The sequence below is a fragment of the Capra hircus genome, chromosome 13 (genome assembly GCF_001704415.2).
Source record: "Capra hircus breed San Clemente chromosome 13, ASM170441v1, whole genome shotgun sequence".
NCBI lineage: Eukaryota > Metazoa > Chordata > Mammalia > Artiodactyla > Bovidae > Capra > Capra hircus.
In genome coordinates this window covers 17567392-17595216 of record NC_030820.1, presented here as the reverse complement: position 1 = coordinate 17595216, position 27825 = coordinate 17567392, and the positions used below count along the sequence as shown (strand labels likewise).

The window sequence follows — 27825 nt, the reverse complement described above, 5'->3', positions numbered from 1 at the left end:
TCGTAGTAGGGTAACATTATAATGTGGCTTACCTTCTGTCTAGAAAGGGCCTATATAGAAATTATTAACTTAAGTTGAAATTATAAGATAAAAATTTACAAGTTTTTCCTGGAAAAATTAGATTCTCCTCTTTAAGTGAAGGAAGAGCTGCAGGACAAGTGGTCCACTCCGAGTGATTCAATTTGACAGGTTTTTTTAAAATCAGAAACTATTTAGTTCTGACAAAGCCAGACACATCTTTATATCATAACGCATTTAATATAGGTAATATGGAAATTCTTTCATACTGAATCATAGTATAAAGCAGGTTTATTAGGTCATGAGAGTTGTAGTATGTTTAAACTTCGTGTGAAATATAAAACCTAACTTTATCACTAATTTATGCTAGAGAGCTTAAAGTAATTATCAAGGAGACTTTATTATAAGATTAAAAAATTTTCAAATAAACTAATTCCCATGGGACATTGCTCTCTTGGTATACTGTTCATATCCAGTGAGCAGAGAAGGTGTCTTTACATTTGGAGAGTTAGAGAGCTTTGCCACTGAATCTATTTCTTGAAAAACAAGGTAGAACAATTGGATGATAGAAGTGAATATCAGCCAGAAAGCCAGGTGAAAACAGGTATTTCAGATAGGGCCTTAATTCTTCTTCCTTTTTATTGTCTTTTCAGACAAATGACCATGGAAACAATTGACTCTCAGCAGGATGGAAGTTTACCAGATTCTGTGGCAGAGAGCGAATCTGCTCACATGCAGACGCAGACTGGTCAAAATTCAATCCCCACTTTAGCTCAGGTAAACTCAACGTAGGCATCAGGCAGGCACCCATGAAAGTCAGCCTGTGTGGAAATGAGAATTACACACAGATTCTGTTTTCTTGCCATTGATCTTAAGTTTCCCCTGTTCCCTGGGTATCAGCCAGTCTTACTGATTTGCCTTCAAAGAGAAGATATGTGTTTGAATTACTTTTGCATTGTAACAGACACTATGTAAAGGAGAAACAAAACCCCCTGCATAGTGTGTAGTCCTCAGATTACTATTTGGTAAGGTTGGTAATTCCAGATTGATGTAGTTTTATATTCTCAGCTCTAAAGATGACAGAAATCTTGCCATTTGCCCAGTATATACTTGGTTTAATCTTTACTTTCTTTTTAGTTAGGCCTTAAACTTTGAATTGGTTTCATTTAGAGAGCACCAATATGAGTTAGCTGTTTTTCAGCTCTTAAACCTCATTTCTGAGATATCTATAAAACTATATAGTAAAAACAGATACATTTATTTAGCTCATCAACTACTTACTGAGCCCCTTCCATATCTAGGCGGTGTTTTGGATGCATGAGGCTCTGGATTTCCTGTACTTGACATCTCACGGTTTAGTGGGGAGAGGTGTTTAGGGGATAAGTCTCGCCATGTAAGAAGTGCTGCAAGGTGTTACATAGGAATGACTGGGCTGTGCAGAGGGGAAGCAGCTGGGGGACCAGGAGTGCTCTGTTGCTGTTCAGTCACTCAGTCCGACTCTTTGTGACGCCATGGACTGCAGCACACCAGGCTTCCCTGTCCTTCACCATCTCCTGGAGCTTGTTCAAACTCTGTCCATTGAGTCGGTGATGCCATCCAACCGTCTCATTTTCTGTTGTCCCCTTCTCGTTCTGCCTTCTATCTTTCCCAGCATCAGGGTCTTTTCCAGTGAATCAGTTCTTCGCTATCAAGGCCCAAAGTATTGGAGCTTCGGCTTGAGCATGAGTCCTTCCAATGAATATTCAGGGTTGATTTCCTGAATATTCAGAGTGCTCTGTAGAGGGTTTTATTATGAAGGGTGGAGGTCACTGGGTATATAAGGAGAGGGAAGCATATTCTCTAGGCCAGGGAAGAATATACAGAAGGCAGAGGATGGGGGTAGGAACTGCTGGTGTTGAGGCCAAGTGGTGCTGTGTCTGGGCTGGGAAGTGGAGCTGGTCAGGGTTAGCTGGAGGGTGGTATGCATCTGAGAGAGTGGACCATCCCGTGTTCTAAGTGTTCACCAAAGCAGGATACCTGGGGCCCCGTGGTGTTGAGTGGGACATCAGCAAGCCGGGAGTGGGAACCTCATTTGGGTGGCATCACAGTGACATGAGTTCGAGCAGTAGAGAGACTTTGCAGTATCTGGAAGAGAGACTAGGAAGGACCGATGGCTGCCTGGAAGGCCTGCAGCAGTGCCAGGCAACTCCAGGGTTGTCTCCGGCCAGCCTGGTTCCTGCATGGTCTGGACTTTTCCAAAACGCCCTGCACTCAGCCTGCCCTTCTTTCCTCTTTCAGGCTCCCAACACCCACTTGCTCCCTGGGGTTTCCTCCTCACAAGTGCTCTGTGGAGCTGCATCTCCCTGGCAACACCCTTCTTTGTTACCGTGGAAAACTGGCATGCAGACCATGCTATTTTTCAAGAAAGCAGCCTTTTTCTCATTAAAAAAAAAAGTTCATTTGTAGAAAATTGGCAAAATGTGTATTATTAAATGAAGAAGAAAATTAAAGCCACCTGTAGTCTTTACATGCAGAAATTTAATTGTTGTTAGCATCTTGATGTTTATCCTATTGTCTTTTTGTCTGCGAAAAGAATGTTAATAGAATATACATATATCTTTTGATTAATCTGGGGTCTTCTAGAGTTTTCTTTTAAGGTTTTTAAAATGACATTTATTTCTTAAAAGTTAACCTGTGCATAATAGGAAACCAAAACAAAAACCAAAGTCATCCAGAATCATAAGCACTTTACCGTCTGATGCATCTTTTTAGGTCTCGTTTGTGTATTTACACAACCAAGCGTCCATTTTTATGTAATTAAGATCATACAGTTATGTATCATGCTTTTTTACACATCACAAATATTTACCATTTCAAAGTCCCAAATATGTTGTTAGTCACCCAGTCATGTCTGACTCTGCGACCCCATGGACTCTAGCCCGCCAGGCTCTTCTGTCTATGGGATTCGCTGGGCGAGAACACTGGAGTGGGTTGCCATTTCCTTCTCCAGGGGATCTTCCCAACCTAGGGATTGAATCTGGGTCTCCTGCATTGCAGGCAGATTCTTTACTGTCTGAGCCACCAGGGAAGTCCAGTCCTGCCTTCCTTGGTGACAAAAATTTCAGAAAAGACAAAAGTGGCAACTAGAGTTGTTATAACTGTGATTCCAGATCTGTAGTTCGCCTTTTGCTGAAGCGCTAGTTGAGAGCAGCTCTTCCTCCTGCGCCCGCTTCTCTCCCTGTAGGCACTGCTTCCCTGTCTGTCCTCTACACGTGCCTTTTCCTCCAGCCTTCAGCCTGGGTGACACCCAGCTCTGTGAGTCTCAGTCAGAAGTTGCTGAAGAGGTCAATGTAGGGTCTGAAAAATAACCTCGGATTAATGAGGTTTGTGAAATCTCACAGGAGTCCAGTGAACAGAAACCAGGCTTTAGTAGGTTACAGAATAATTAAGAGAGAGAGAAAGTAGAAATTGGAAGTATAGATTCTTTAAGAAATTTTCCTGTGAAAGAGAAAGATGGGTCTGGGAGACAAAGGAGTGTGAGCTGGGGTAAGTTTGAAGTGTTAAATAGGAGTGTGGGGAAGTTTGAAGGGTTAAATAAAACAGAAGGGCTCAGAGATAGAGACTTGTGAGAAGACTGAACCACAGAGCAAGGAAAAGGCTGTGGTTTACATTCATAATGTTTACTTCCTTAAAAATCTCAAGTATATTAAATGTTGATAGTCATTACATTTGGATAGCAAGTTCATAGACCTATCTTATTCTGTTTTCCATATATTTAAAACACTTGATCAAAAAATATATCACGGTATTTATCTTTCATATACTAGGAATGTTAAGAGATTAAGAAGAAATCTGTATGCTGACTCATTGATTCTTTTGATTAAATAAGAGTTATCCTCCATGGATGTGAGGCCATAAATCCTTTATGGATCATGATGTCTTACAGAATTAGGACACAGTTCTTAAGAGTCATAATTTTTCTAAACATTATTATCAGTTTAGAGTCTTGTGATGCCTGAAGCAGTTCATTTGAGTGTTCATTATTATGCAATATATGATAGAAGGATTAGGAAATCAAGCTGAAATCTTCATTCATTAAGCCTATAATGTATGCTAAACATGACTGACTCTTCTGAATAATTCCTGATATTTTGTACATTCTTGCCACTTATTTTAAACTAGAGGATTGTGAATTCCCAGATGTTTTAGACTTAAATTCAGTCTTGTATAAAGCAAAATTTATGACACTTACTTTCTTTTCCACATGGTCTATTTATCATTAAATAGTGTGAGAACAAAAGATATAACCCCAAGTTTCAGTGGGCCTCATCCTTTGCCTCTGGTCATTCGATAGCAGTAGTTTTGCCTATCCCGGCCTTTCCAGGGCTTCTGCTAATCAAGTTAACGCTGCAAACCATCCCAGCTATAAAGATGTGAAAACTTGAGCTTGCTCTTGGCCCTCACACCTCTGCTCTGTTGACTGATGGAGGAAGGCTAGAGTTCTGAGTTTGCAGTTTTTCTGTTTTATAACTTCCCAGGTATCAGTGGAGCCTGCCACTTCTGTCTGTATCCAAAAGCAAATAGAGATCACGTGGTAACGGTATCCAAGGGCTAGAGGCTGGCGTGGAAGATCGCTGAGGTTTGAGTACTGTGATTTGTGTATTTTCTTGCTTTGAATTATTTTTTATGTTGATTTTTTTTAATTGAAGCTGGAGTCTGTCTAAATGTATATGTTGATACGTATATAAGACTAGAGTCTACTCTCCTCTCCCCCTGGAAAAACTGTTGATGATAAGTTACGAGAGTCTATTTTATATCACCAAGCCAGGAGAAAACTCTTTCCCAAAGCCAAAATAGTGACAAGCAAAATTACTGTATATACAGGTAGTCTTAAAAGTTACACATACAGCCTTTGGAAGTAATATAATCCTTAAGTGGTAATGGGAACTTATCATTTCTTTTGTGATGAAAGATTTCAGACATATATAAGAGTAGAATAAGGCTTCAACATTTATAGAAACCTAAAATTAAGATTTTGTAGCAGTTGCTACAAAATTTATATTTAAAAATTTTTTCTTTTTCCCTTTTTGTGGAAGAATTTTAAGCAGCTCTCCAGATCTCAGACATCACGTCATCTCATTCCACCTTTCTTCTGGGTATGCAACGCTTATACATATTGTCTAAAATAACCAAATGTCATGATCATACCTAATAAAATTGAGTGTAATTCCTTGGCATAATATGCTCACCATACTCCTGTTTTCCCATTTATCTGACAATGTGTAATCTGCTCTGAAAGCAGCAGTGATGGCCCCCTGCCCTTTCTTTATCCCACGTCTCTTGGGAATTGATAATGCTGCCACGAAGCTCTTGGTTGAGTGAGGGAACCTGGATGGAGCCCTGAGAGAGGGTGTGCTGTCTGGGGTTTCATGCCTTACAGCTCCTGGTGCAGCCCAAGGCCTGACTTGGAAGGCTCAATATCTCTGCTGTGTAAATGACCAGTTCTCCAAGTTTCAGCCAAGATAGGAAGGAAAGATGCAAGGAGCAAAACCACAGGGATCACAGAGTTGGAAGGAAACTCGAGAGCATCAAGGTCAGCATAGTGCCTTGAGAGACTTAGTTCTAATGTTCCACCTTTCTGACACCCTCTGTAGTTTTAGAACAAGAGGACTCTGTGGAGCAGAGGAAGCCACTAGGGAGTGTTGTTCAGGGATTGCAGTCTGCTCACTCGTTCCTTATCCTGTCTGCTGTAGATGCCAACGGTGTGTTAAAGAAGCGCCTTAGAGGAAAGCAGGCCTGGCTTGCAGTGAGGGATTGGAGTAGGAATGATTGATTTAACAAGGGATAGGTTTCAGTGTATGACTTACATGTTTGCTTTTTCAAACTGGTGGAAAATTGGGATGGCGTTTCTCATTGTCTTGCCAGCGTGTCAAAAGTCTATCTCGTCTGTCCTAAGTAGGACCAGGAATAATATGAATAGCTGTCAGAAAACAAAACAAGCAACGTTTGTTATTGCTAATTGGCCGGCAACATCATATTTGTATATGATGATCTGCATCATGTTAGGTTGATTTATTATATTTATTATTGGCTGAGTACATCTAGCTCAAGCTCAGTGTTTAACTGAATCTTGTTTTTTAAACCTCAGTATGCTGATTCTATGACTTGAGAGGCTGTTACTGAAGGAGGAAATATTCCTCTTAAGATTGTAAAATAAAAAGTTTCATTTTATTGTTGACTTTCTTTCTATTGCTCTTTAATTTTATGTATTCTTTCTCCTGGTTATTTTTAAGTGCCATAATTTAATTTTTTTGATCATAATATTTGTATTCACTTAGCTCTAAAAATTAACATAAATTAGGAGGAGAAAATAGAACACTGATTTTTTTTTTCAGTAAATGCTAAATCTTCATTGTTTTTTAGCTAATTCAAGAAAATATACTACTTTGACATGTAACTCATTCTTGAAAGTAATTCAGGGTTTAAGGGACATAAGTAAAAATAATTTGTGAACAATTAATATTAGTGACCATTTTGTTTGATTTGAGTAATAATTTTTTATATAATCTGTACTCATATTTTGAGAACTCTGTATATAATAGTTGTGTTGTTGTTCAGTCTCTAAGTCAGGTCTGACTCTTTGCAACCCCAGGGACTGCGGCATGCCAGGCTTCCCTGTCCTCCAATATCTCCCAGAGTTTGCTCAAATTCTTGTCCATTGAGTTGGTGATGCCATCCAACCATCTCATCCTCTGTTGCCCCCTTCTTTCCTAATAATAATAGCTAGTATATTTTGCTAGTATATTTCTTTCAGTTCAGTTCAGTTGCTCAGTCATGTCCAACTCTTTGCATCCTCGTGGACTGCAGCATACCAGGCCTCCCTGTCCATCACCAGCTCCCGGAGTTCAACCAAACTCATCTCCATTGAGTCGGTGATGCCATCCAACCATCTCATCCTCTGTTGTCCCCTTCTCTTCCTGCCCTCAGTCTTTCCCAGTATCAGGGTCTTTTCAAATGAGTCAGCTCTTCGCATCAGGTGGCCAAAGTATTGGACTTTCAGCTTCAACATCAGTCCTTCCAATGAACACTCAGGACTGATCTCCTTTAGGATGGACTGGTTGGATCTCCTTGCAGTCCAAGAGACTCTCAAGAGTCTTCTCCAACACCACAGTTCAAAAGCATCAATTCTTCAGTGCTCAGCTTTCTTTTTAGTCCAACTCTCACATGCATACATGACTACTAGAAAAACCATAGCCTTGACTAGACGGACCTTTGTTGACAAAGTAATGTCTCTGCTTTTTTAATATGCTGCCTAGGTTGGTCATGACTTTCCTTCCAAGGAGTAAGCATCTTTTAATTTCATGGCTGCAGTCATCATCTGCAGTGACTTTGGAGCCCAAAAAAATAAAGTCTGACACTGTGTCCACTGTTTCCCCATCTATTTGCCATGAACTGATGGGACCAGATGCCATGATCTTAGTTTTCTGAACGTTGAGCTTTAAGCCAACTTTTTCACTTTCCTCTTTCACTTTCTTCAAGAGGCTCTTTACTTCTTCACCTTCTGCTTCTCTGAAGGTTAATTTTTGGCTTTAAAATGCACTCTGTATTTTCATCCCAGTGTATTACATGTGATAATACTTTGCTTTGAATGAAAATTGGTGTTTCAGGAACTTCCCTGGTGCCCCAGTGATTAAGAATCCACTTTCTAATTTAGGGGACACAGATTTGATCCCTGGTCAGGGAACTAAGATCCCACAGACCGAGGAGCAACTTAGCTCATGTGCCACAACTAAGACCTGATGCAGCCAAATAAATATTTTTTAAAAAATAAGAAAATTGATGTTTCAAAGATAATTTCAGCAGGTATAAAGCAAAGTCAAATTTCAGAAAAAGATTTTGTTTTTTCACTTATAATCAGAAAAAAAAAACTGCATACAAATCTGTTTTAGTGTTTAAGAGATTGTTAGAGATGTTCTGTCATTTGTAATGATTTTAGGTACTTTTTGTTTGATGCTCAAGTCTTAGTTTTAGTAGCAGATAGTTTGTCACTAACAGTATTGGAAAAATAACTGAGTATAAACAGTTACTTTTTTACCCTTTCTCTGATTTTTCCTAGTTAAAGAGTAGGTTGTGGAGAGGGAATACAGGAAGTGCTGTTGATAAAGGGCTATAGTTTCCGATTTGAAGGATAAAAATGTTCTGGAGATCTTTTACAAAAGTATGAATATGATGAACAGTACACTTAAAAGTGGTTAAGATGATTAATTTTATATTATGTGTTTTTTTACCACAGTAAAAAAAAGAACAGCAAAAACAAAAATAGTAGACTAAACACTGAAATTTTTTAATATTAGAAATGTTAATTTTTGTAGTGTCTTCCTTGAAACTACAAGGAAGTAGTTTGTTTGTTTACTTTGCCTCACTTCAATTTTTGCTGCTACAACCTCTGGAAGCCCCAGACTACTAAAGGAATTACACTGGGAAGCACAGAGGCTTTGGGAAATTTTCACTCGTTGATTAATTGTGATGACAGCATCTTAGTAATGATCTTCAGAAATGTGAGCTTTCTGAGCTTTCTCCCACCCCCAGAGGTATGACGTGTGGTTCTCCAAAAAGGCGTAGGAGAGAAAAGCCTGCTTGTGAGGTCAAAAATACGGGGTTGGCCAAAAAGTTTGTTCAGGTTTTACAGCAAAACCCAATGCTAAGTAAAGACAATATCAGGTGAAAATAGTGCAAGCAGAAATAGTTCAGGAAAAGCACTTGCCTTTAAGTAGGTAAGTTCTATACAGCAGTAGACCTCTTTCTAAATACCTTTTGAAAACTAATGGTAATTTATTTGCTATCAGATATGTTAATATACCATAATAGGTACTGCCAGTATAAGTTGGCCTCCCAGTTCCTCAGAACTTTCTAGTTTTTTTTTTTTGAATCAGAAAATTTTAATACCAAAGAAAGATATTTGTAACAACTAGTTGTTTTATAGGGAAGGAGGTGAGGCAGCAAACTCTGCTATTTTTGTACTTATTACTAATCAAATAACATATATTTCTATTTTCTTCTCTAGATTCAAATTAATGGTTTAGGGATTTCCAAATTGTAGGTTGTGAACAGTAAGAACTTTCTAGTTTTAAAAGAGCCCTAACTTACACCAATACTCAGTTTGAATTAAGTGTTTTACACATAGCTCAGTTCTCACAACAACTCTGTAGAAAGGTACTGTTTTCATTATCTTTTACAGTTGAGGAAAATTTGGTACAGAGAGGCTGAGTAACTTGTCACAGGTCACATAGCTAGTAAAAGGCAGAGCCCAGGAAACCTGGCTTTAGATTGCATTAAACATATCTGTTACTTCTGTGATAATACATAGGTACTCAGTGTTGAACCAGATTATTTCAGAGGACATTACCTGGGAACATGCATGATCAGCAAAGAGTAATCATAATTATATGCTACATATAGTTACTATGGGGCTTCCCTGGTAGCTTAGCTGGTAAAGAACCCGCCTACAATTCAGGAGACCCTGGTTTGATTCCTGGGTTGGGAAGTTCCACTGGAGAAGGGATAGGCTACCCACTCCAGTATTTTGGGGCTTTCCTGGTGGCTCAGATGGTAAAGAATCTGCCTCCTGTGCAGGAGACCCAAGTTCAATCCCTGAGTCAGGAAGATCCCCTGGAGAAGGGAATGGCTACCCACTCCGGTATTCTTGCCTGGAGAATTCTATGGACAGAAGAGCCTAGCAGGCTACAGTCCATGGGGTCGAAGAGTTGGACAACAGACTGAGCGACTAACACTTTTCACTTTCAAGATAGTTTCATGTTTATGTTCCAGTTCAGCTTCTGATCTTGGATATATGAAGAGTGTAGAAGATTTAAACTTTATCCATTTTGATGTATTAGTAACTGGTACATATAAATCCTGGGACCAATAGCCAATCAAAGTATTGAGCAGTAGCTCTGGGGCCAGGAGCACGAGAGCACCCAGAGCTTTAGAATTATGTTTTATAAAATGATGGGGAAGTCAGTCTCATTGCCTTTGGTAAAATCAATGGATTGATTATCTTCTTGGCAATGAGCCATTTAATTATCATCTACAGCAAATGTGGGGCAATAAGTTATTACTATTTTTGTATATGGTTAAAGAAAAGACATAAAATCCACAGTCTTAACAAGTTCAAGTTTATAGTTCAGCAGTGTTCGCTGTAATGTACTCGCGATGTTGTGACACAAATCTCCAGATTTTTTTCATCTTGCATATCTAACACTCTGTACCTATTAAACAACAACTCCTTTTTACACACCCTGCCAGCCTCCTATAACTACCATTCCATATTTGGTTTCTATGAATTTACCTAATTTGGATACCTCATATAAGAGGAATCATTAATATTTGTCTTTTTAGTTCAGTTCCCTCAGTTGTGTCCAACTCTTTGCAACCTCAGGGACTGCAGCACGCCAGGCCTCTCTGTCCATCACCAACTCCTGGAGTTCAACCAAACTCATCTCCATTGAGTCGGTGATGCCATCCAACCATCTCATCCTCTGTCGTTCCTTCTCCTCCTGCCCTCAATCTTTCCCAGCATCAGGGACTTTTCAGATAGTCAGCTCTTCATATCAAGTGGCCAAAGTAATGGAGTTTCAGCTTCAGCATCAGTCCTTCAATGAATATTCAGGACTGATCTCCTTTAGGATGGACTGGTTGGATCTCCTTGCAGTCCAAGGGACTCTTAAGAGTCTTCTCCAACACCACAGTTCAAAAGCGTCAATTCTTTGGCACTCAGCTTTCTTTATAGTCCAGCTCTCACATCCATACATGACTACTGGAAAAACCATAGCTTTGACTAGACAGACCTTTGTTGGTAAAGTAATGTCTCTGCTTTTTAATAAATATGCTGCCTAGGTTGGTCATAACTTTCCTTCCAAGGAGTAAGGAAGGAAAGTTAATTTCATGGCTGCAGTCATCATCTGCAGTGATTCTGGAACCCGCGCACCCCGCCCCCCCCCCCCCGCCGGCAAATAAAGTCTGTCACTGCTTCCACTGTTTCCCCATCTATTTGCCATGAAGTGAAGGGACTGGATGACACAATCTTAGTTTTCTGAATGTTGAGATTTACACCAACTTTTTCACTTTCCTCTTTCACTTTCATGAAGAGGCTCTTTAGTTCTTCTTCACTTTCTGCCATAAGGGTTGTGTCATCTGCACATCTGAGGTTATTGACATTTCTCCCGGCAATCTTGATTGCATCTTGTGCTTCCTCCAGCCTAGCGTTTCTCATGATGTACTGCATATAAGTTAAATAAACAGGGTGACAATATACAGCCTTGACATACTCGTTCCCCTATTTGGAACCGGTCTGTTGTTCCATGTCCAGTTCTCACTGTTGCTTCCTGACCTGCATATAGGTTTCTCAAGAGGCAGGTCAGGTAGTCTGGTATTCCCATCTCTTTCAGAATTTTCCAGAGTTTGTTGTGGTCTACACAGTCAGAGACTTTGGCATAGTCAATAAAGCAGAAATAGATATTTTTCTGGAACTCTCTTGCTTTTTTGATGATCCAACAGATGTTGGCAATTTGATCTCTGGTTCCTCTGCCTTTTCTAAAACCAGCTTGAATGTCTAGAAGTTTGTGATTCACGTACTGTTGAAGCCTGGCTTGGAGAATTTTGAGCATTACTTTGCTAGCATGTGAGATGAGTGCAGTTGTGCGGTAGTTTGAGCATTCTTTGGCATTGTCTTTCTTTGGGATTAGAATGAAAACTGACCTTTTCCAGTCCTGTGGCCACTGTTGAGTTTTCCAAATTTGCTGGCATATTGAGTGCAGCACTTTCACAGCATCATCTTTTAGGATTTGAAATAGCTCAACTGGAATTCCATCACCTCCACTAGCTTTGTTCATAGTGATGCTTCCTAAGGCCCACTTGACTTCACATTCCAGGATGTCTGGCTCTAGGTTGGTGATCACACCATTGTGATTATCTGGGTCATGAAGATCTTTTTTGGTATAGTTCTTCTGTGTATTCTTGCCACCTCTTCTTAATATCTTCTGCTTCTGTGAGGTCCATACCATTTCTGTCCTTTATTGAGCCCATCTTTGCATGAAATATTCCCTTGGTATCTCTAATTTTCTTGAAGAGATCTCTAGTCTTTCCCATTCTTTTGTTTTCCTCTATTTCTTTGCACTGATCACTGAGGAAGGCTTTCTTATTCTCCTTGCTGTTCTTTGGAACTCTGCATTCAAATGGGTCTATCTTTCCTTTTCTCCTTTGCCTTTCACTTCTCTTCTATTCACATCTATTTGTAAGGCCTCCTCAGACAACCATTTTGTCTTTTTGCATTTATTTTCCTTGTCTTTTTGTGATTGGCTTATTTCACGTCACATAATGTCTTGAAGGTTTATCTGTATTGTATGTGATAGGAATTCCTTCCTCTCTGTATGTACACACCACATTTTGTTTATTATTACTGTTTTTTAAAGTTGTTTTTGTTAAATCAGTAATCTTTAGGGCTTATATACCAAGTCATTGGTAGAAAAATTAATGTAGAATAGTTCAAGTGAATTGAAGTTTCCTTCATAGGCATTCCTATGAGTTGATATTGTGGTGGCGGTTTGGTTGCCAAGTCGTTTCCGACTCTTGCACCCTCATGGACGATAGCCTGCCAGGCTCCTCTGTCCATGGAATTCTCCAGGCAAGAATACTGGAGTGGATTGCCATTTCCTTCTCCAAGGGATCTTCCTGATCCAAGAATTGAACCCAGGTCTCCTGCCTTTCAGGCAGATTCTTTACCCACTGAGCTACGAGAGAAGATCCCCGTAAGTTGATACTGGTCAGAAATAAAGGTAAGTGGTTTTAGGCATTCATTCTGTAGCGTCAGGCTTTTGGCATGTATTTCTTCCTCAGTATTAGAAATGAATCTAATCTATATCATTGTTAAGAGTAGTTTTACTATCCACTGTTTGCCCATATAAGCCATCTGTTGGGTAAATGTCATTTGGGGCTCAGAATCTCATAGCAACCTACTTCACTATGTGCGTTTATTACTTTGTAATGGAGTTGGCTAGAAAATTATGAAAAGTTTTAGTTTCAGTCTTACTGAAATCAGTATATAAGATTGATTTTTAAAAGTCTAGAGCTAAAAGAATTTTGACCTCCCTAAAGATCATGTTCATAGTCAGTCTTTATAAGTAAAACACATATCATATTAGAATATAAAATGATGCTCCAAGTACTATTAATAGGAAATGATAAGGATCAGCTAGGGAAAAAGATGCGCTAGAGCGTTGTTTTTCAAAGCTTAAAGAAACCCTAATTTTGTCATCACCAGTCACCACAGCGATCACCACTGCTTATTGGAAGTATTATCAGAATAGACGATATAATTAAGAATGACGTGATTCTGATATTTGCTTTTCTTTCAAAAGGGGAATATTTTTAAAGAGACATATTTGGCCATTTATAATTACAGAAACAGAATTACTTCCTTTTTAAGTTCAGATTATAAATTTTAGATAGTTTTTGTTTATTCCCTATACACGGAAAGGATTCAAAGATCATGTTGTAGTTCTCCTTATAATTTTAACATAGATATAAAAATATCAGTCTTATCTGTCCAACTCTGTTATCAGTGCTTTCAGTTGATATTTACAAGGTAAAATTTAACTCCATTGATTTTTGCAATTTGTTAGTCACACTGTTTAAAAAAACCTCAATATGGGAAAGAAAAACAGTAGAGACACTACAGTGATACCAGTTCTGTATTCTTCATGTTGTGTTTGCCTTCATTTAATGCAAGTAACAACTTTTTAAAAATTATTTATTTATTTATTTATTTATTTATTTGGCTGCACCAGGTCTTCGTAGTGGCATGTGAGATTTAGTTCCCTGACCAGAGATGAAACCCGGGCCCCTGCATTGGGAGCATGGTGTCTTAGCCACTGGACCAGCAGGGGAGTCCCTAAGGACAGCTTTTTAAAAAGTGAAGTGAAATATTTTATGTCTTTTTTTAAGTGTACACATTTATATTATTATTTTCCTGTTTTCAGCCTTATTCTTTAAACACTTATTTCCCTGTAGAAGAAACAGACTTCCTTTTGAGAATCCTGTCTTAATACACAGAAATCAAGATGTTTTTCCAGCTTCTCCCATAGGGTGTTACTGGGTTTTCATTGGAGTCCTTGGAATTAAAATAGATAATGTATAGATTTGATTTTTCAGGCAGCAGAGTTGATAGTGAAGTCTGCTAGACCATGCATTCACATCCTCTCATCCTTTATTAACTGTCTGGAATGCGGGCTCAGTGGCTGTGTGACACGTTCACCTGCACTGTGACATCATAAACCCCATCATAAGGAAACCTAGCTACGGATTGGTGCCAGTCCACTAGGTGCTAATCAAATGCTGTGTTACAACATTGTGAGGTGTTACCAGTTATAAGTGTCATTATTAGGAGATTTTCTTTAATTGCAAAGACAAGTTAGGCTGTCAGCTGCATCATCTTCACTTATTTCATCACATTAACTCCTGTCTCCAGTGAGGCTTTTGGTGGATGTGGTGGCCTCAGCATAATCTATGTTTCAGGCATCCTATAGAAGAGGATTATTCTTCAGGGGATCTGGAAAAAAAGGTAAACTGTCTGGCATGAGTTCATTTTTACACTTTTTAGAGCCTCATAAATAGAGGTGTAAAATTATAAAATATAAAATACACCTATTTTATGTGTTTGTTTTTGGGGCAGTTGGCTGCTTGATTGTTGGAATGTGATGAACATATTGACAGATCTTCCCATGGCCTTCTTTCCCACTTTTCTTTTAGACTATTTTTTTGCACAGAAGTTCCCTCCTCTGAGAAGCTTTCCACAGTAGGTATGCCTTAACGTAGCTTCCTTCCACCCTCCCTCTACCCCATTAGCTGTTGTTGATTAGTCTCTTAGTTGTGTCCAATTCTTTGTGACTCCATGGACTGTAGCCCACCAGTTTCCTCTGTCCATGGGATTTTCCCAGGCAAGAATACTGGAGCAGGTTGCCATTTCCTTCTCCCGGGGATCTTCCTGACCCAGGGATCAAACTCATGTCTCCTGCATTGGCAGGTGGATTCTTTATCCCTGAGACACCAGGGAAGCCCACCTCACTAGTTACCCTTCTTTATTTTTCTTTTAAGAATTTGGCACCTCTCCCAAACTATGTTTTAGTCTCTTCATCTGTCTTCTGTCTCCTTCTGATTTAGGAAAGCAGACTTTTCTTGTTTACTACTTTATCTCTGCTGTCTAGACTGGTCCACAAGGCCAGCTTCCAACATTTGTTGAGGGAACAAAAGAATGAGTTAATTTGTAAGTATGAATTGTTTCTGTGAGGTTGACTTATTAAAAATTCTTGGAATGAATATATGATGTTTATAAGAAAAATTGGACTTCCCAGGTGCCTCAATGGGCAAAGACTCCATCTGCAATGCAGGAGACACAGGAGACTTGGGTTCGAACCCTGGTTTGGGAAGATCCCCTGGAAGAGGAAATGGCAACCCACTCCAGTATTCTTGCCTGGAGAATTCCATGGATAGAGGAGTCTGGTGGATTACAGTCCATGAGATCACAAAGAGTCGGATACAGCTGAGCGCACGCACACATTACCTTCTTCACTGCCCAGAGTTTGGACATTGAGTTTTCACTGCACAGATATAACTCATCTCCAGAATTCTGAGAATTCAGTTTTGTTCTAGTGGGTATAGCTCTCTTTTCTACAGCAGAGTTTCTTCTCACTAAGCCATTTTGATGGAGCATTGTTTAATAATGTAAAGTCGTGAAAAGTACACTTGAAAGACATATAGAGTGACTTTAAGCATGGTTTATACTTATCAAAACCCCCATGAATCTTTCTTGAGTTGTTCTTCAGAATATCTAATTTTTCTACAGCAGGTCATTTCCATGAAACTGTGCGTAGCACTCACTGCATCTCAAGCCACAGGTCTCATCTGTAGGAATACTGGTGATGCTCTTGGGTATAATGTACTTTCTGTTTTGCTCTATTTCTGACATAGGAATGTTCTATCAGAATTACTGTGGATGGTGATTTTGGCCATCCTGCTGTGGTGGAGCTAAAATTGCAGCCCGTTTCAGCACTCTGTGCTTTGAGCTGTGAGCAGGGCCCAGAGGCTGCATGAGGATAGAGCAGCAGTTTTCAAAGTGTGATCCAGGGAACCCTGAAGGAAACTCCAAGGACCCAGTATTTTCCAAATAACTACTACATGATGTTACACAATCATGCCTGGAGGTTTGGAGGACAAACCTATTTTCATAATAATACAAAGATGTATTTTTTTTCTCTGTATTAGCATTTGCCCTGATGGCGCAAAAACAGTGGGGGTTTAAAAGTGTTGGTGCCTCATCCCAGTCACGTAACTTTGTTACGTGGCACCAAACTTTGTTAGTGGTCATTACAGTCTTCACTGCATTCACTTGCAGTTTTTAAAAAAAATGTCTGTTCCACTTAAGACTGTCCCTGATGAAGCAGTAAACATTACCAATTATATTGAATCTTGACCCTCAAGTACATGTTGTTTTAATATTCTGTGTTTTGGAAGTGGAACATTCATTGAAAGCATTTCTGCCACTTATTGAAGATCAGTGGTGATCTTGAGAAAAAACACAAGTTATTGTCTGAGAAAAAACACAAGTTGTTGTCTGAGGAACAAGATGAGCTAGCTGCATTCACACACACACACACGCACACACACACACACACACACACCCTGGCCACAGGATATAATTTTTCTCAAAGCAGTGGCAAATAACTAAATTATGTCTATGTCTGTTCAAACTTGAGTATCTGAAAAATTTTCTCAAAAGCGAATGAAGTAAGCTTGTCACATCGAGGAAAACAGTTAACAGTGTTTATTGCTGATGATAAAATTCAGGTTTTTAGCAGAAGTTTCAAATTGTGGAAATTCTTCATCTGCCATTTTGAGCTTGATAACTTGCCAGTATTTTATAGTTTTCTGATGACGTTGATCTTGATTTTAATGAATGTAGTTTTCTGATAGTGTATCATGAAATTTATCAGCATTTGGGAGATCTACTTAATTCAGTAACTCAGTATTTTCCAAGTAGCTGCTACATGACATTACAAAATCATGCCTAGCTAAAGAACCATCTGAAGTATAAGACAGAGCAATAGATTTTTTTTTTTTTAGCATTTACTTGTTCGGCTGCATCAGGTCTTAGTTGTAGCACACAGGATCTTTAGTTGCAGTGTGTAGGATCCCGTTCCCTGACCAGGGATTGAATCTGAATTCCCTGCACTGGGAGTGTGTTGTGTTAGACATCGGACCCCCAGGGAAGTCCCAGATCAACTGATTTTAACGTAACTAAGTTTTCAGATTCCACATGGCCACTAATCTTTGAGAAAAACAACCACTTGCTGAGTTTTGGGGTAGTATCCAAGAAGAATACCCATATTTTTCTGAAAAAGCTATTGATGCACTCCACCTTTTCTAATCATATATCTGTATAAGGCATGTTCATTTACCAATTAAAATAACTTATTACAATAGATTCAGTGCAGAAATAGGTATGAAAATCCAGCTTGTTTTAAGTTAAACCAGACATTAAAAGAATTTGTAAAAATGTAAAACATTGACATTCTTGTCACTAATTATTATTTCTTTGAAAATAGTCTTCAGAAAATGCTATTTATGTTAGCATATGATGGAATTATTGTTTTTAAATTAATTACTAAGTATTTTAAAAAATTTCTCAGTTTTAATTTCTATTTAGTACATATCAATATTTTATATATATATATACACACACACACATATAACAGCTTATATATATAAGAGCTGAGCTGCTTGTCATAGCCAGTTGTGCACATCTTTTTCCAGCTTTGTCTTCAATGTCAGCCACTGGCAGCTTAAAATCTGCATAGTAGGAGTATTTTCATTATAGAAATCCACAAAAGTTACCCATAGCATTTTCCTTCCCAGGAGCTGGCTGTACATTTACAGGATCCTGCTGGATGTAACATAAACATAAGTTATTTGAGGTCATCAGTCATTTTCAGGAGTGTAAAGGTGTCCTGAGACTGAGCCCTAGTCATTTGGCAGAGGAATACCTTTTGTTTTTTTTTTTTTTTGGCAACTGGTTCACAAAGAGAAGGATCCCTTTATACAGTTCATGCAGGGAACATTTGTAGAATAAATCTAGTGGCTTTTAAACTTCTGGATGTTAAATCTGAGGGCTCCATTATGGGATGCTGTTTTTCTTTCCCCTGAAATCTAAAGTTGGCAATAATACTCCAGGGGCAGGTGGGCTGAATTCGCCTATGGGGCTCCATGTCGGGTGGTCTCTGCCCTAGTCTCTCACTTTTCTGTCCAGCTGTTATCCAGACCATAGCAAGGCCCGGCTCAAGGGGCAGCTTCTGCACACCACCTCCACTTGTTCAGACTCCTGCTGATCTGTCTGTTTTGTACTCCTGTGGTCTTCATGACCTGGGCATTGGAGCGATTAGTTCTCTACTGTTTGTGTGCTGTTGTTTCTTAGGTGTTGGATTTAGCACTTCTGCTTTCCACCCCGGTGCACCTAGTTCAGTTCTCTCCATGAAGGTTCTCTTGCATGGATGGAAGACTTTACTTCTAGGTTGCCAAAGAAGTTTGCCTTCCAAGGGAATGATGTAAACACATCTGATTATTTGTTATAAACCCAGTTCTTAGTAATTCTTAAAAAGTATTTGTGTAAGTTGATTGGAAATGATTGGTTTTCCTTTAAGTGAGGGCCCACAGAGGCTTTCTTCAAAATTTGTTTTAGATTCTGTGGTCTGCCACCACTCATGATAGAAACTAGTAGGTTCTTTCATGTCCAAAGTCTCTGTCTGTTCCAAGGAAGTCGTAATGAATAGTGAAACTTAGTAAAATGAGGCAGAGTTTGTAAGATTATGCCGGCTTTTAGGACTGAGTTGTTTACCAATTAGAAACTTGGCAGGTTTTGAGTCCAGAGAAGTGAACAAAACAAAACACGTTTTAATGTGTTTTGCTGCAGGGCTCTTTGTTGCAAGCACCCAAGGTGGTGGGAAATAGCTGTAATCTCCTCTCTGTGCAAACCAAGTGATGGTTCTGTGTGCTTAAGCTGTGGGGAGGGGAGTGTGCAAGGACCACACAGTCTCCAGGGTATGAGCTTTCTCTGGTTTGGAGATGCTAAGGGCCTGAGAGATCCTGGGATTTCTTTGATCTATGCCTATTTTGGTGACTATTGGGGCATAAAAGTAACTGCAATTTTCATTAGTATAGAGACAAGGCATTAGCTTGTATCTGGAGTAATTCTAATATCACATGTCAGAAGTTGCACTTATTGAAAAAATAATTTACCATATTTAAGTTCTGTCTCCGATTGCTCTTAAGTTAGAGAGAGTGGTTTATACTCTGGCCTAAAGAAGGCTTCACTGTTAGTAGTCTTGAGGTCGTAGTGAGGTAGTTTAACTGCTTTAGAACTTTGTGCTTGGAACATTCTTAGCCACTGAAGCATGGGGACTGAAAGTGAGACGCATGGGTTCTTTGATATCTGTCACACCAGAGAATGGCTGTTCCAGCACAGTAACCATCTCCTGATGCTGAGTGCCCTGGCTTGCTGGTCAGATCTCAGAAGCAGGGAAAATAAGCAGATTGTAACAGTGGGGGTGCGGAAAAAATGTTCATCCTTAATCCTCAGTGATGCTGGTTTTTGCAGGTTTCTGTAGCTGGATCCAGCACCGGAAGAGGCTCCCCAGCTGTAACTCTAGTACAGTTACCTTCCGGCCAGACCGTCCACGTCCAGGGAGTAATTCAGACACCACAGCCATCCGTTATTCAGTCACCACAAATACAAACTGTTCAGGTTAGCCTCCTTCCTAAATAACTTCTCTTTGACTTTCTTGAGCTTTTTACTAATTCATTTATTCATTTATCTTTTTTTTTTTCCTGTAGATTTGATGCTCTTTTTTTTTTTAACCATATAAGGAACAATCTATTAGTATGGTGGTAATTTCTTTTTGTTATGTCAACACTGGCTTCTTTTATTTTGAAATTGCACATTTGCCTATGTTCATTGAGAGAAAAATTATAAAATACAGAAAAGAAGAAAGTAAAAATAATCTCACTCAGATATAAGTACTATTAACATTTGGTTGAAAGTCTTCCATATATGTTTCCTATGTGCATACATAAACATTTTAATGGCATGCTAGTATTCTATTATTTATATGTACCATATTATTACCAAATTATAATGTAGTAATGTTACCAATTATATGTAGTATATTTTTTTAGTTATAGAGGACCTAATATAAATTATTTTAATACCATTCAACATAATATAACAATTTCCATATTTTAAAATATTTTTAAGTTTTTAACGCCTTGAGAAATGTTATTTGTACACATCCCTGTGTTTATCTAAATATATGTACATAAGCTATATTTGTACATTTGCCTAAAAATTTCTTTAGGGTAAATTCTAAGTGGTTGAACTGGTGGGCATGGAAAAGAGTGATGCTCAACTCTTGTTATTAAACATTTGTAAGAATTTCCCTTTTATTTCTGTAGAAGTTTTTTGTTTTGAAAGTCCCTCAGTCATGTCCGACTCTTTGCTACCCTATGGACTATAGCACGCCAGGGTCCTCTATCCATGAATTCAGGCCAGAATACTGGAGTGGGTAGCTGTTCCTTTCTCCAGGGGATCTTCCCACCCCAGGCTTTGAACCCAGATCTCCCACATTGCAGGCAGATTCCTTTTTCTTTGTGAAGTGCTTGGTGTCCTGTTGGATACAGAGATTGACTCGAGCTGCAGTTTTGTTATCAGCTCCTAATTTGAAGGTCCGGTCATTCTCCTTGAAATAAGGCTGCTCTTTGCTCGAACTCAGATTCATTTAGCAGAGCTCTCCAAAAACGCTTAAAAGTGCTTTGAGGCTTCTTTGGAGATGTCTGATAAACCTCGTAATGTAGATTTTCTAATACTGACACTGTTTTCACCAATACTCATAGTAAAGTGTAGAAATTCAGGTCTATTGTTCATTCAGTATGTGTGCCATGATATCATTGTTAATTGCTGTTGCATTTATACATCAGATTAAACCTTGTTTTTTTTAGATGTGGTTAGTGTTGCAATTGTGATCCAGAGACGTGTTTTGTTATTTATTGTCACCAAAGTTGGTCATAAATTCTTAACATTTCTTAAGCAAAAACATTCTTTTTTGCATCAACAGAGATAAATTATTAAGTATACTTTTTTAAAGCATACTTTTCTCTTTTACCAAATTTATTTTTGTTCCTTTTTAAGGTCAATTTGTCTTTATCCTTTAAATATTGAAATTATTTGAACCTATCTGATGACAAAAAGATCTGTGAAGAAAACGTAATTGCTTATACTTAATTGGTCTTGTCCTTTTCCTGTGTATTTGAATCCAGTTTGTTGCAAAATAAGGGTTGCACCAAGATACTTGAAGTAATAAATCCATGTGCAATAAAGTTTATCTTTGTGGCACAGATGTCTCTTCCGAGTTGTTCAAAATTTGAGTGATTCTCAGTAGTGTCTCTTTTTTTTTTTTTCCTTTCTCGTGAGGACCTTAATTCTAGGAGCTTCTGACTCTTTCTGACTCTGATTATAAAACAAGACTTTCCACTCTCCTTTTTGTGACTTTTATTAGGATGCAGATATTTCTACTTAGCTTTAACCTTGGTGGCACTGGAAGAGAGAGTATTATCTCATTTTCAATAGGCTGTTTTGGATTTTGTTAAATGGGTGACTTAATCATCTTTACAGAGGTAGGTGCCTATGGATCTTGTCTTAGAATTCCGACCTGGTGAATGATGAACTTCAGTTTTCACTTTCTACAGTAATAGCCTACCTTGCACAAAGGGGTGTATGATTATACAAGAGATGTGTGAAAGCCCAATGGAAAGTGACAAATAGTGGTGATGATGTATGATTGTCTGACTGCAACAATACTTTTTCTAAAGATTCTCTTCATGCCTGAGTGTGCTTATGTATAGGGTATCCATGACCAAAGATGCATGATCATACATGTGGACAAACATACATGCACATCCATGTGCCTTGGGAAGTATATGTTCCTGCTTACATTGTTGGTATTTTAATATGATTTTTTGATTATACTCAAATCAAATCCCATGTCCTTACAATATTCATTGGAGGAGTTTTGTAAGCTTAGAACTATATGATAAACTGAGAACCTGTGATAGATGGCTGAATATATTGAGAACAGTCATGTTGTGGAGAGATTATTATTTTAGTTTCCTTAATACTCATGTTATTATATTACTCCTTCAAAAAATGAAATTCTATTTAAAACTGATCTTCCTTTTAAGGAGTAATTCCTTATTTTGACAAGACCTACTGACATCAAGCCCAACCTACTTCTTGTAATATAAATCATAACTTTAACCAGGCTTGTTAACACAAGTATTTACCTACTTAATGTTCTTTCTTCTTTGGATCTATCTAATGTGTAATTTGAAGACCCAGCCTAAGTCAGCAGTGGTATTGCTTTCTCCTCTGTCGCTTGCTAGCTCACCCTCTGCTGGATTTGTGAGACATTTTCAGGGCTGGTCTTAGGCCTTGTGTGTCTTACGTTCAGTGTTTTCCGGAAGCCTGTCTGGCACGTGTGCATTTCTGTAGCATTTGTCATCTGTGTCATCCTTGGTGCACAGGCTGGTTTACAGCCAAGTGTCAGTGTCTGCACTTCCTCTCCTGAGCCAGGTTGTGAACATGGTTAGCCTGGCTCAGTGTGTTCTGTTGGCAGTGCCCGGCTTTGTGCTGCACGCAGAGCCCCGTCAGACACCGGGTTGTGAATGGAGGAGATACCATGGGTTTTATGATGCATCTCAGGAACTCTTGTGTTATAGGTAGCAACCATTGCAGAAACAGATGAGTCTGCAGAATCAGAAGGTGTAATTGATTCTCATAAACGTAGAGAAATCCTTTCACGAAGACCCTCTTACAGGTAAGTTAAGTTTCCTACAGTCATGAAAAGCTTTTCCAAAAAGGGAGAAATAAAGATACCTCAGATTCTCCCGTGATAGCTTTTCTGTTTTAAATCTCACTCTTGTATCTTAATTCTTTGTATTGTTGAATTATATTTTAGAAAAATACTGAATGAACTTTCCTCTGATGTGCCTGGTGTACCCAAGATTGAAGAAGAAAAATCAGAGGAAGAGGGAACACCGCCTAACATCGCTGCTATGGCAGTACCGACTAGCATATATCAGACTAGCACGGGGCAATACAGTATGTATGCGGCGATTCCATATGACGTAGCGCTAGCTTTCAGTCTCTCGTTTCCCTGAAGCAGCTTGGGTTTTGGCACTAAACTGTCCCATTTAAAAAATGCATCATGATACCTAAATTGTGTATCACAGTGTGAAAAGTACATGTTAAAGAAGTGAGAGATTTGTACTGACAGTTGTCGTATACTTTTGAAAAATAACAAAAAAAAATTTGTTTACTAAATGAAGACAACTTTGGGGTCAAAATAAAGGGAAGGTTTTTCTTGTTTATATGTTTGTATTCACATCTAGTAAACACTTAACTGTTTTTGTCTCTATGATGCATGTGAACACAATAAGATATAAATGTCTGTATTTCGTTCTTGTTGACTTTTGTCACCAACAATTACATCCTATACTTACTAATCTAAAAGAGGTGCTTATGTTTTCTAAACTATGTTTTAAATGTAATTCTGTTTTCACTACTCTCTGCTGTGTTAATTTGTGCTACAGCTTTTTCTAGAAGAGAATGGAAAAATGACTTATTTTTTTAAACTAATGCAATTGGACAGATCATTTTATTTGAAATTTTAAGCACCAAAAGCTGTAAATAAACAGATACATTCGCATTTAGTCTTGTGCATTTTAATGGGCTGTTAGTTCTGTGCTTTGTGCTCCTGTTAAAGCACTAGTCTTTCCCCAAATCAAGAACATTTGATATAAGAAATACTTTAGTAAAAAAGGAAAGAAAAGTGGGGAGGAAAAGAGAGAAAAGGGCAGGAAAAAAGCTAGTTAGGTACAGAAAAAAGCTAGTTAGGTACAGAAATATGTGTGATGTTAATGACTGTGTTGATCCAAGTACAGTGTTAATATTTTAGATATATTTTCTGTTTTCCCTTTAAAAAGTAATAATACCTACAAAAAGTCTCAAACCTTAACTTGTGACCTGGCTGCTGTAATCTGTGGAAAAGCCTTATACAGTCATTATTTTTTTTCTTTTAGTGGTGGTAGATTTGCAGTATTAAGCAAGTTCTGCTTTGGTGATTCTGGTTCTTTGGGTAGCTCCTACCCTGATACTAGGCAGAACTGGGCTATAATATAATTTGTCCACATCCTGTACAGAGTGCTGATTGGACATGTCCAAAGTCAATGTCAGGAAAAGAGAACTCTCCACGGTCTATAAGAGTTAGACCTTGAGGTTTTCCCCTTCATTTTTCTTTAATCACTTCTCTGATTTATATGCCTTTTTTTTTCTGACCCATGGGAGTAGATGATGGGAATTTTAGAACCAGTGTGACTGGGCAGGGCTTGGAGATGCTGAAACCTCCTGACTAGTCAGCTCTGGTCTTGAGCAGTGGGCTGTTACCATCTTATCATTGTCTCTTTTGTGTCATGACAGGAAAAATGTTGGAAATTACTGCTGAAATTATGCTAAGATATCTTAAAGTTTGGAGGGTGATTAAGATGCTGGCATCTTACAAATCTCTCTGGCATATCCTGAGTCTGCTTAGCAGTTGATCTGTTTCTAAGTGACATGGGTGAGGATGCTGTGGGTGAATTTGTCTAGATTATTAGCTGAGAATTTGGAGTCGTGAGAACATGTTGGGTTGAGAGGATGTTGAAGCTGGCGATGATATGGGGAAGGCGGTGGTACATGGTCCTGCCAGTCACTGCCTGGTATAATTTCACATCTCGGGTTTTTAGTCTTTGAAGTGTGACTAACACTAAATTGCCAAGCTCAGGGTTAATGTGAGAACAAAAGGAGACAACAGATTTTACCTGTGAGGGTAAAATCTTTTGACTCTTCATGTCAGAAGAGACATACTGCTTTTGACGTGAAACAGAGAAATGTAAGCCAGCTATGGCAGTGTCTCACTCACTGTTATTAAACTGTCCTCTCCAGCAGCATTTTGAGCTCTTAGCATGCCCTTAGAGCTGGGGGTTCAATATTGTCACTACCTTGGATGTGGAGTATGTGGGTGTGGGGGAGTGGAGTCAGAGGTTCTGGTTGAGAACTAGAAAATCAAATGTTTAGAAATTAGGGTATATATTTATTTGCCACATTAGAAATCATGGACAATTTTTTTTCATTAGCATAGAAGTTTAGGCATATTTATTTACTGTTTACCATATGGTTTTCCATAGCATGTCATGGACAGTTTGTTACTTAGTTTTCTTAATTTGGACCCATACAATATGATCCTGGCAGTTATTTTAATAAAAAGTTGTGTTTGTCCAATATGTGTTGTCTGCAGGTTAAAAACTGTCATTTTATCGGTTCTCAAAAAGGGGAATTGCCTATGTTAAAAACGAGTTTCTTAGATACTTAGTGACACTTGGTTATGTTGATAATTCTTTCATTTGAGAAGCGAATACTAATATTTAAGTTTTTCTTTAGAAGACCTTGCTTTAAATGTATATTTATACAAGATCCATTTTCATCAACCATTTCTTACTAGCAGTAGCTTAACAGAAATTAATGATTAAATGTTCTTAAATATCTAGAAATAGAGTTATTGGTGTCTTTTGGTTTTTAGATTAGAGTTTATTTTACTAGAATTTCTGGAGATTTTTCTGTGTATTTCCATGTACCTAGTTTTGAGATCATTTTATAAACTTTTATTATAAAAAGATTTTAATTCTTTCTTCAACTTTTATCCATAGATAAAAACCTTCAAAAATTATATATAAATTATTATTATTTATTTTAATTTGATACAGTGAGTGCGTTGGTGTTAAAAACAAAGGAAATGTCAAAGTTGAGGAAATAAAATAAAAAATAAAAAAATGAAGTGTGCTTAAGTTTTCTTATATACAAGTAGTTGCATTTTTAGTAGTTGAAAGTGAGATATTTACAGAAGTTGGCCTTATTATTTCAACTTATTTTTTAAATGACAAAAGCAAGAAGTGAAAGTTAGAATAGGCTATTTCCAGGACTAGGGAAAATAACTTAAAATAGGCAGGGATTTGTTATTGCAACACCAAGAAAGTGAGCTACACTTGCGAAACTTTATTGAAAGTACTGATGTTAGTGACAGGTTTGCTGTATGCCAATTAAGTCATTCTGGTCAAAGAAACTGTGATTTGTCTCAAGAGACTATTTCTGAACAATGGTGGTTCAGACTGTCTTAGAATTAGCAAAGAATGTTACTTGCTGCATGACATGCATTGAGTGGGAATGAATTCATGAACAGAAGTTGTGGTTATTCTATTTGTGCTGTTGCAGGTAAATAAATTTAAATGTTTGAAGTTTCTTTATTAAATTTTCTCTAAAGACAATTTTTTTTTAACCCATTGTCGAGCTAACCCTACTTCTTCCCTTACCAGTTAAGGGCTATCATCCAAGACTTCAAATTATTTTTTCCTAAACATCTCTGTCTCTTTTCTTGCTCCTACTTTGTTTCCTAGGAATCTTGTTAGAGTGAGTCTCTATTAACTCATCTGTATGCTCACGGTAAGTAAGTTCATCCTAAATCCACCATTATGAAGAAAGGTTATCTGTGACCTTTGTGGACTGCTTGAAGAATTCAGAATTCTCAGGAAGCTTGAATGAATAAGCACCCATTCTATTTCTTCACAGAGGAATTGGCATTCCAAAGTATATGCAGTTGCATTTATTGCTGTTAGGAATGACTTAGGTGCTCCCAAGGTACCTTCAAAGCAAACTTTGGATGGTATCTGCTTAGTGTCAGTCTGGTTCTTTACCTTTGGTGCTGCTGTTCTTGTTGTAGTACCAGGCTGTTTTAGTCTTTCAGGTACTCACAATTTCTGTGTTGTGCTCACTTTTTGAATTTCAGTCTGAGAATTCACTGAAATAAGGTCTGTTCTTTCTTTTTTTTTTTTGGCTATTCCTTTTTAAAGTTCATTCAGTGAGGTTTTATCTATGAATCCTTTCATTGCAATTGGAATAAAGATGGTTTTAAATTGTAAATTATAAGTAATTAAACATTTGCATGTTTATGTGTTTGAATTAGCTCTTATATAGTAGTAGTGGTAGTGTTAGTCGCTTGGTAGTATCCGACTCTTTGCGACCCCATGCACTGTGGCTCGTCAGGCTCCTCTGTCCATGGGATTCTCCAGGCAAGAATACTGGAGTGGGTTGCCATTCCCTTCTCCAGAGGATCTTTCTGACCCAGGGATCAAACCTGGGTCTTCTTCATTGCAGGCAGATTCTTTACTGTCTGAGCTACAGGGAAGATCCTGTAGTTTGAATTAGCTCATATATACAGATTTAGATTTAAAAAGATATATCATGTGAAAAGAGGTCAGATGAAATCTTAAATTTTGCTTCTTCCTCATTTGGTCATGAATTTTTTTTTCAGTTTCCATCCTTTTTTCTCTTCCTCCTTTATTGATTATATACACCTTTAAAATATTATTTTTTAATTAATTTTTTTTTACCAAAGTTCTTGAACTTTCATCCTGTAAGTAGTGTTTTCCTTGCTTCAGTGATAATTGCCTAGACTAGTTGGTATGGTATCATCCTGGTTACCATGGAATATGGTAAGTTGGGGATGGGGAGACCATACTTGTTAATTCTGATTTGAAACTAAATATCATGGCTATGTCAGAATGTATAGGAAGACATCTATG

At 38.2% G+C, this 27825-nt stretch overlaps 1 protein-coding gene across 6 annotated transcripts in view; it reads left to right on the top strand.

The window, feature by feature from the left end:
• Positions 1-27825, top strand: part of CREM (cAMP responsive element modulator) — a 66851-nt gene that overhangs the window by 15352 nt on the left and 23674 nt on the right. For 5 of the 6 annotated variants that reach the window (XM_018056829.1, XM_018056833.1, XM_018056832.1 and 2 more), the window contains exons 3-6: positions 672-795; positions 19700-19846; positions 22873-22970; positions 23112-23254. In XM_018056829.1, coding sequence (XP_017912318.1) covers positions 672-795; positions 19700-19846; positions 22873-22970; positions 23112-23254 — 512 coding nt within the window. 6 annotated transcript variants of the gene reach the window in all.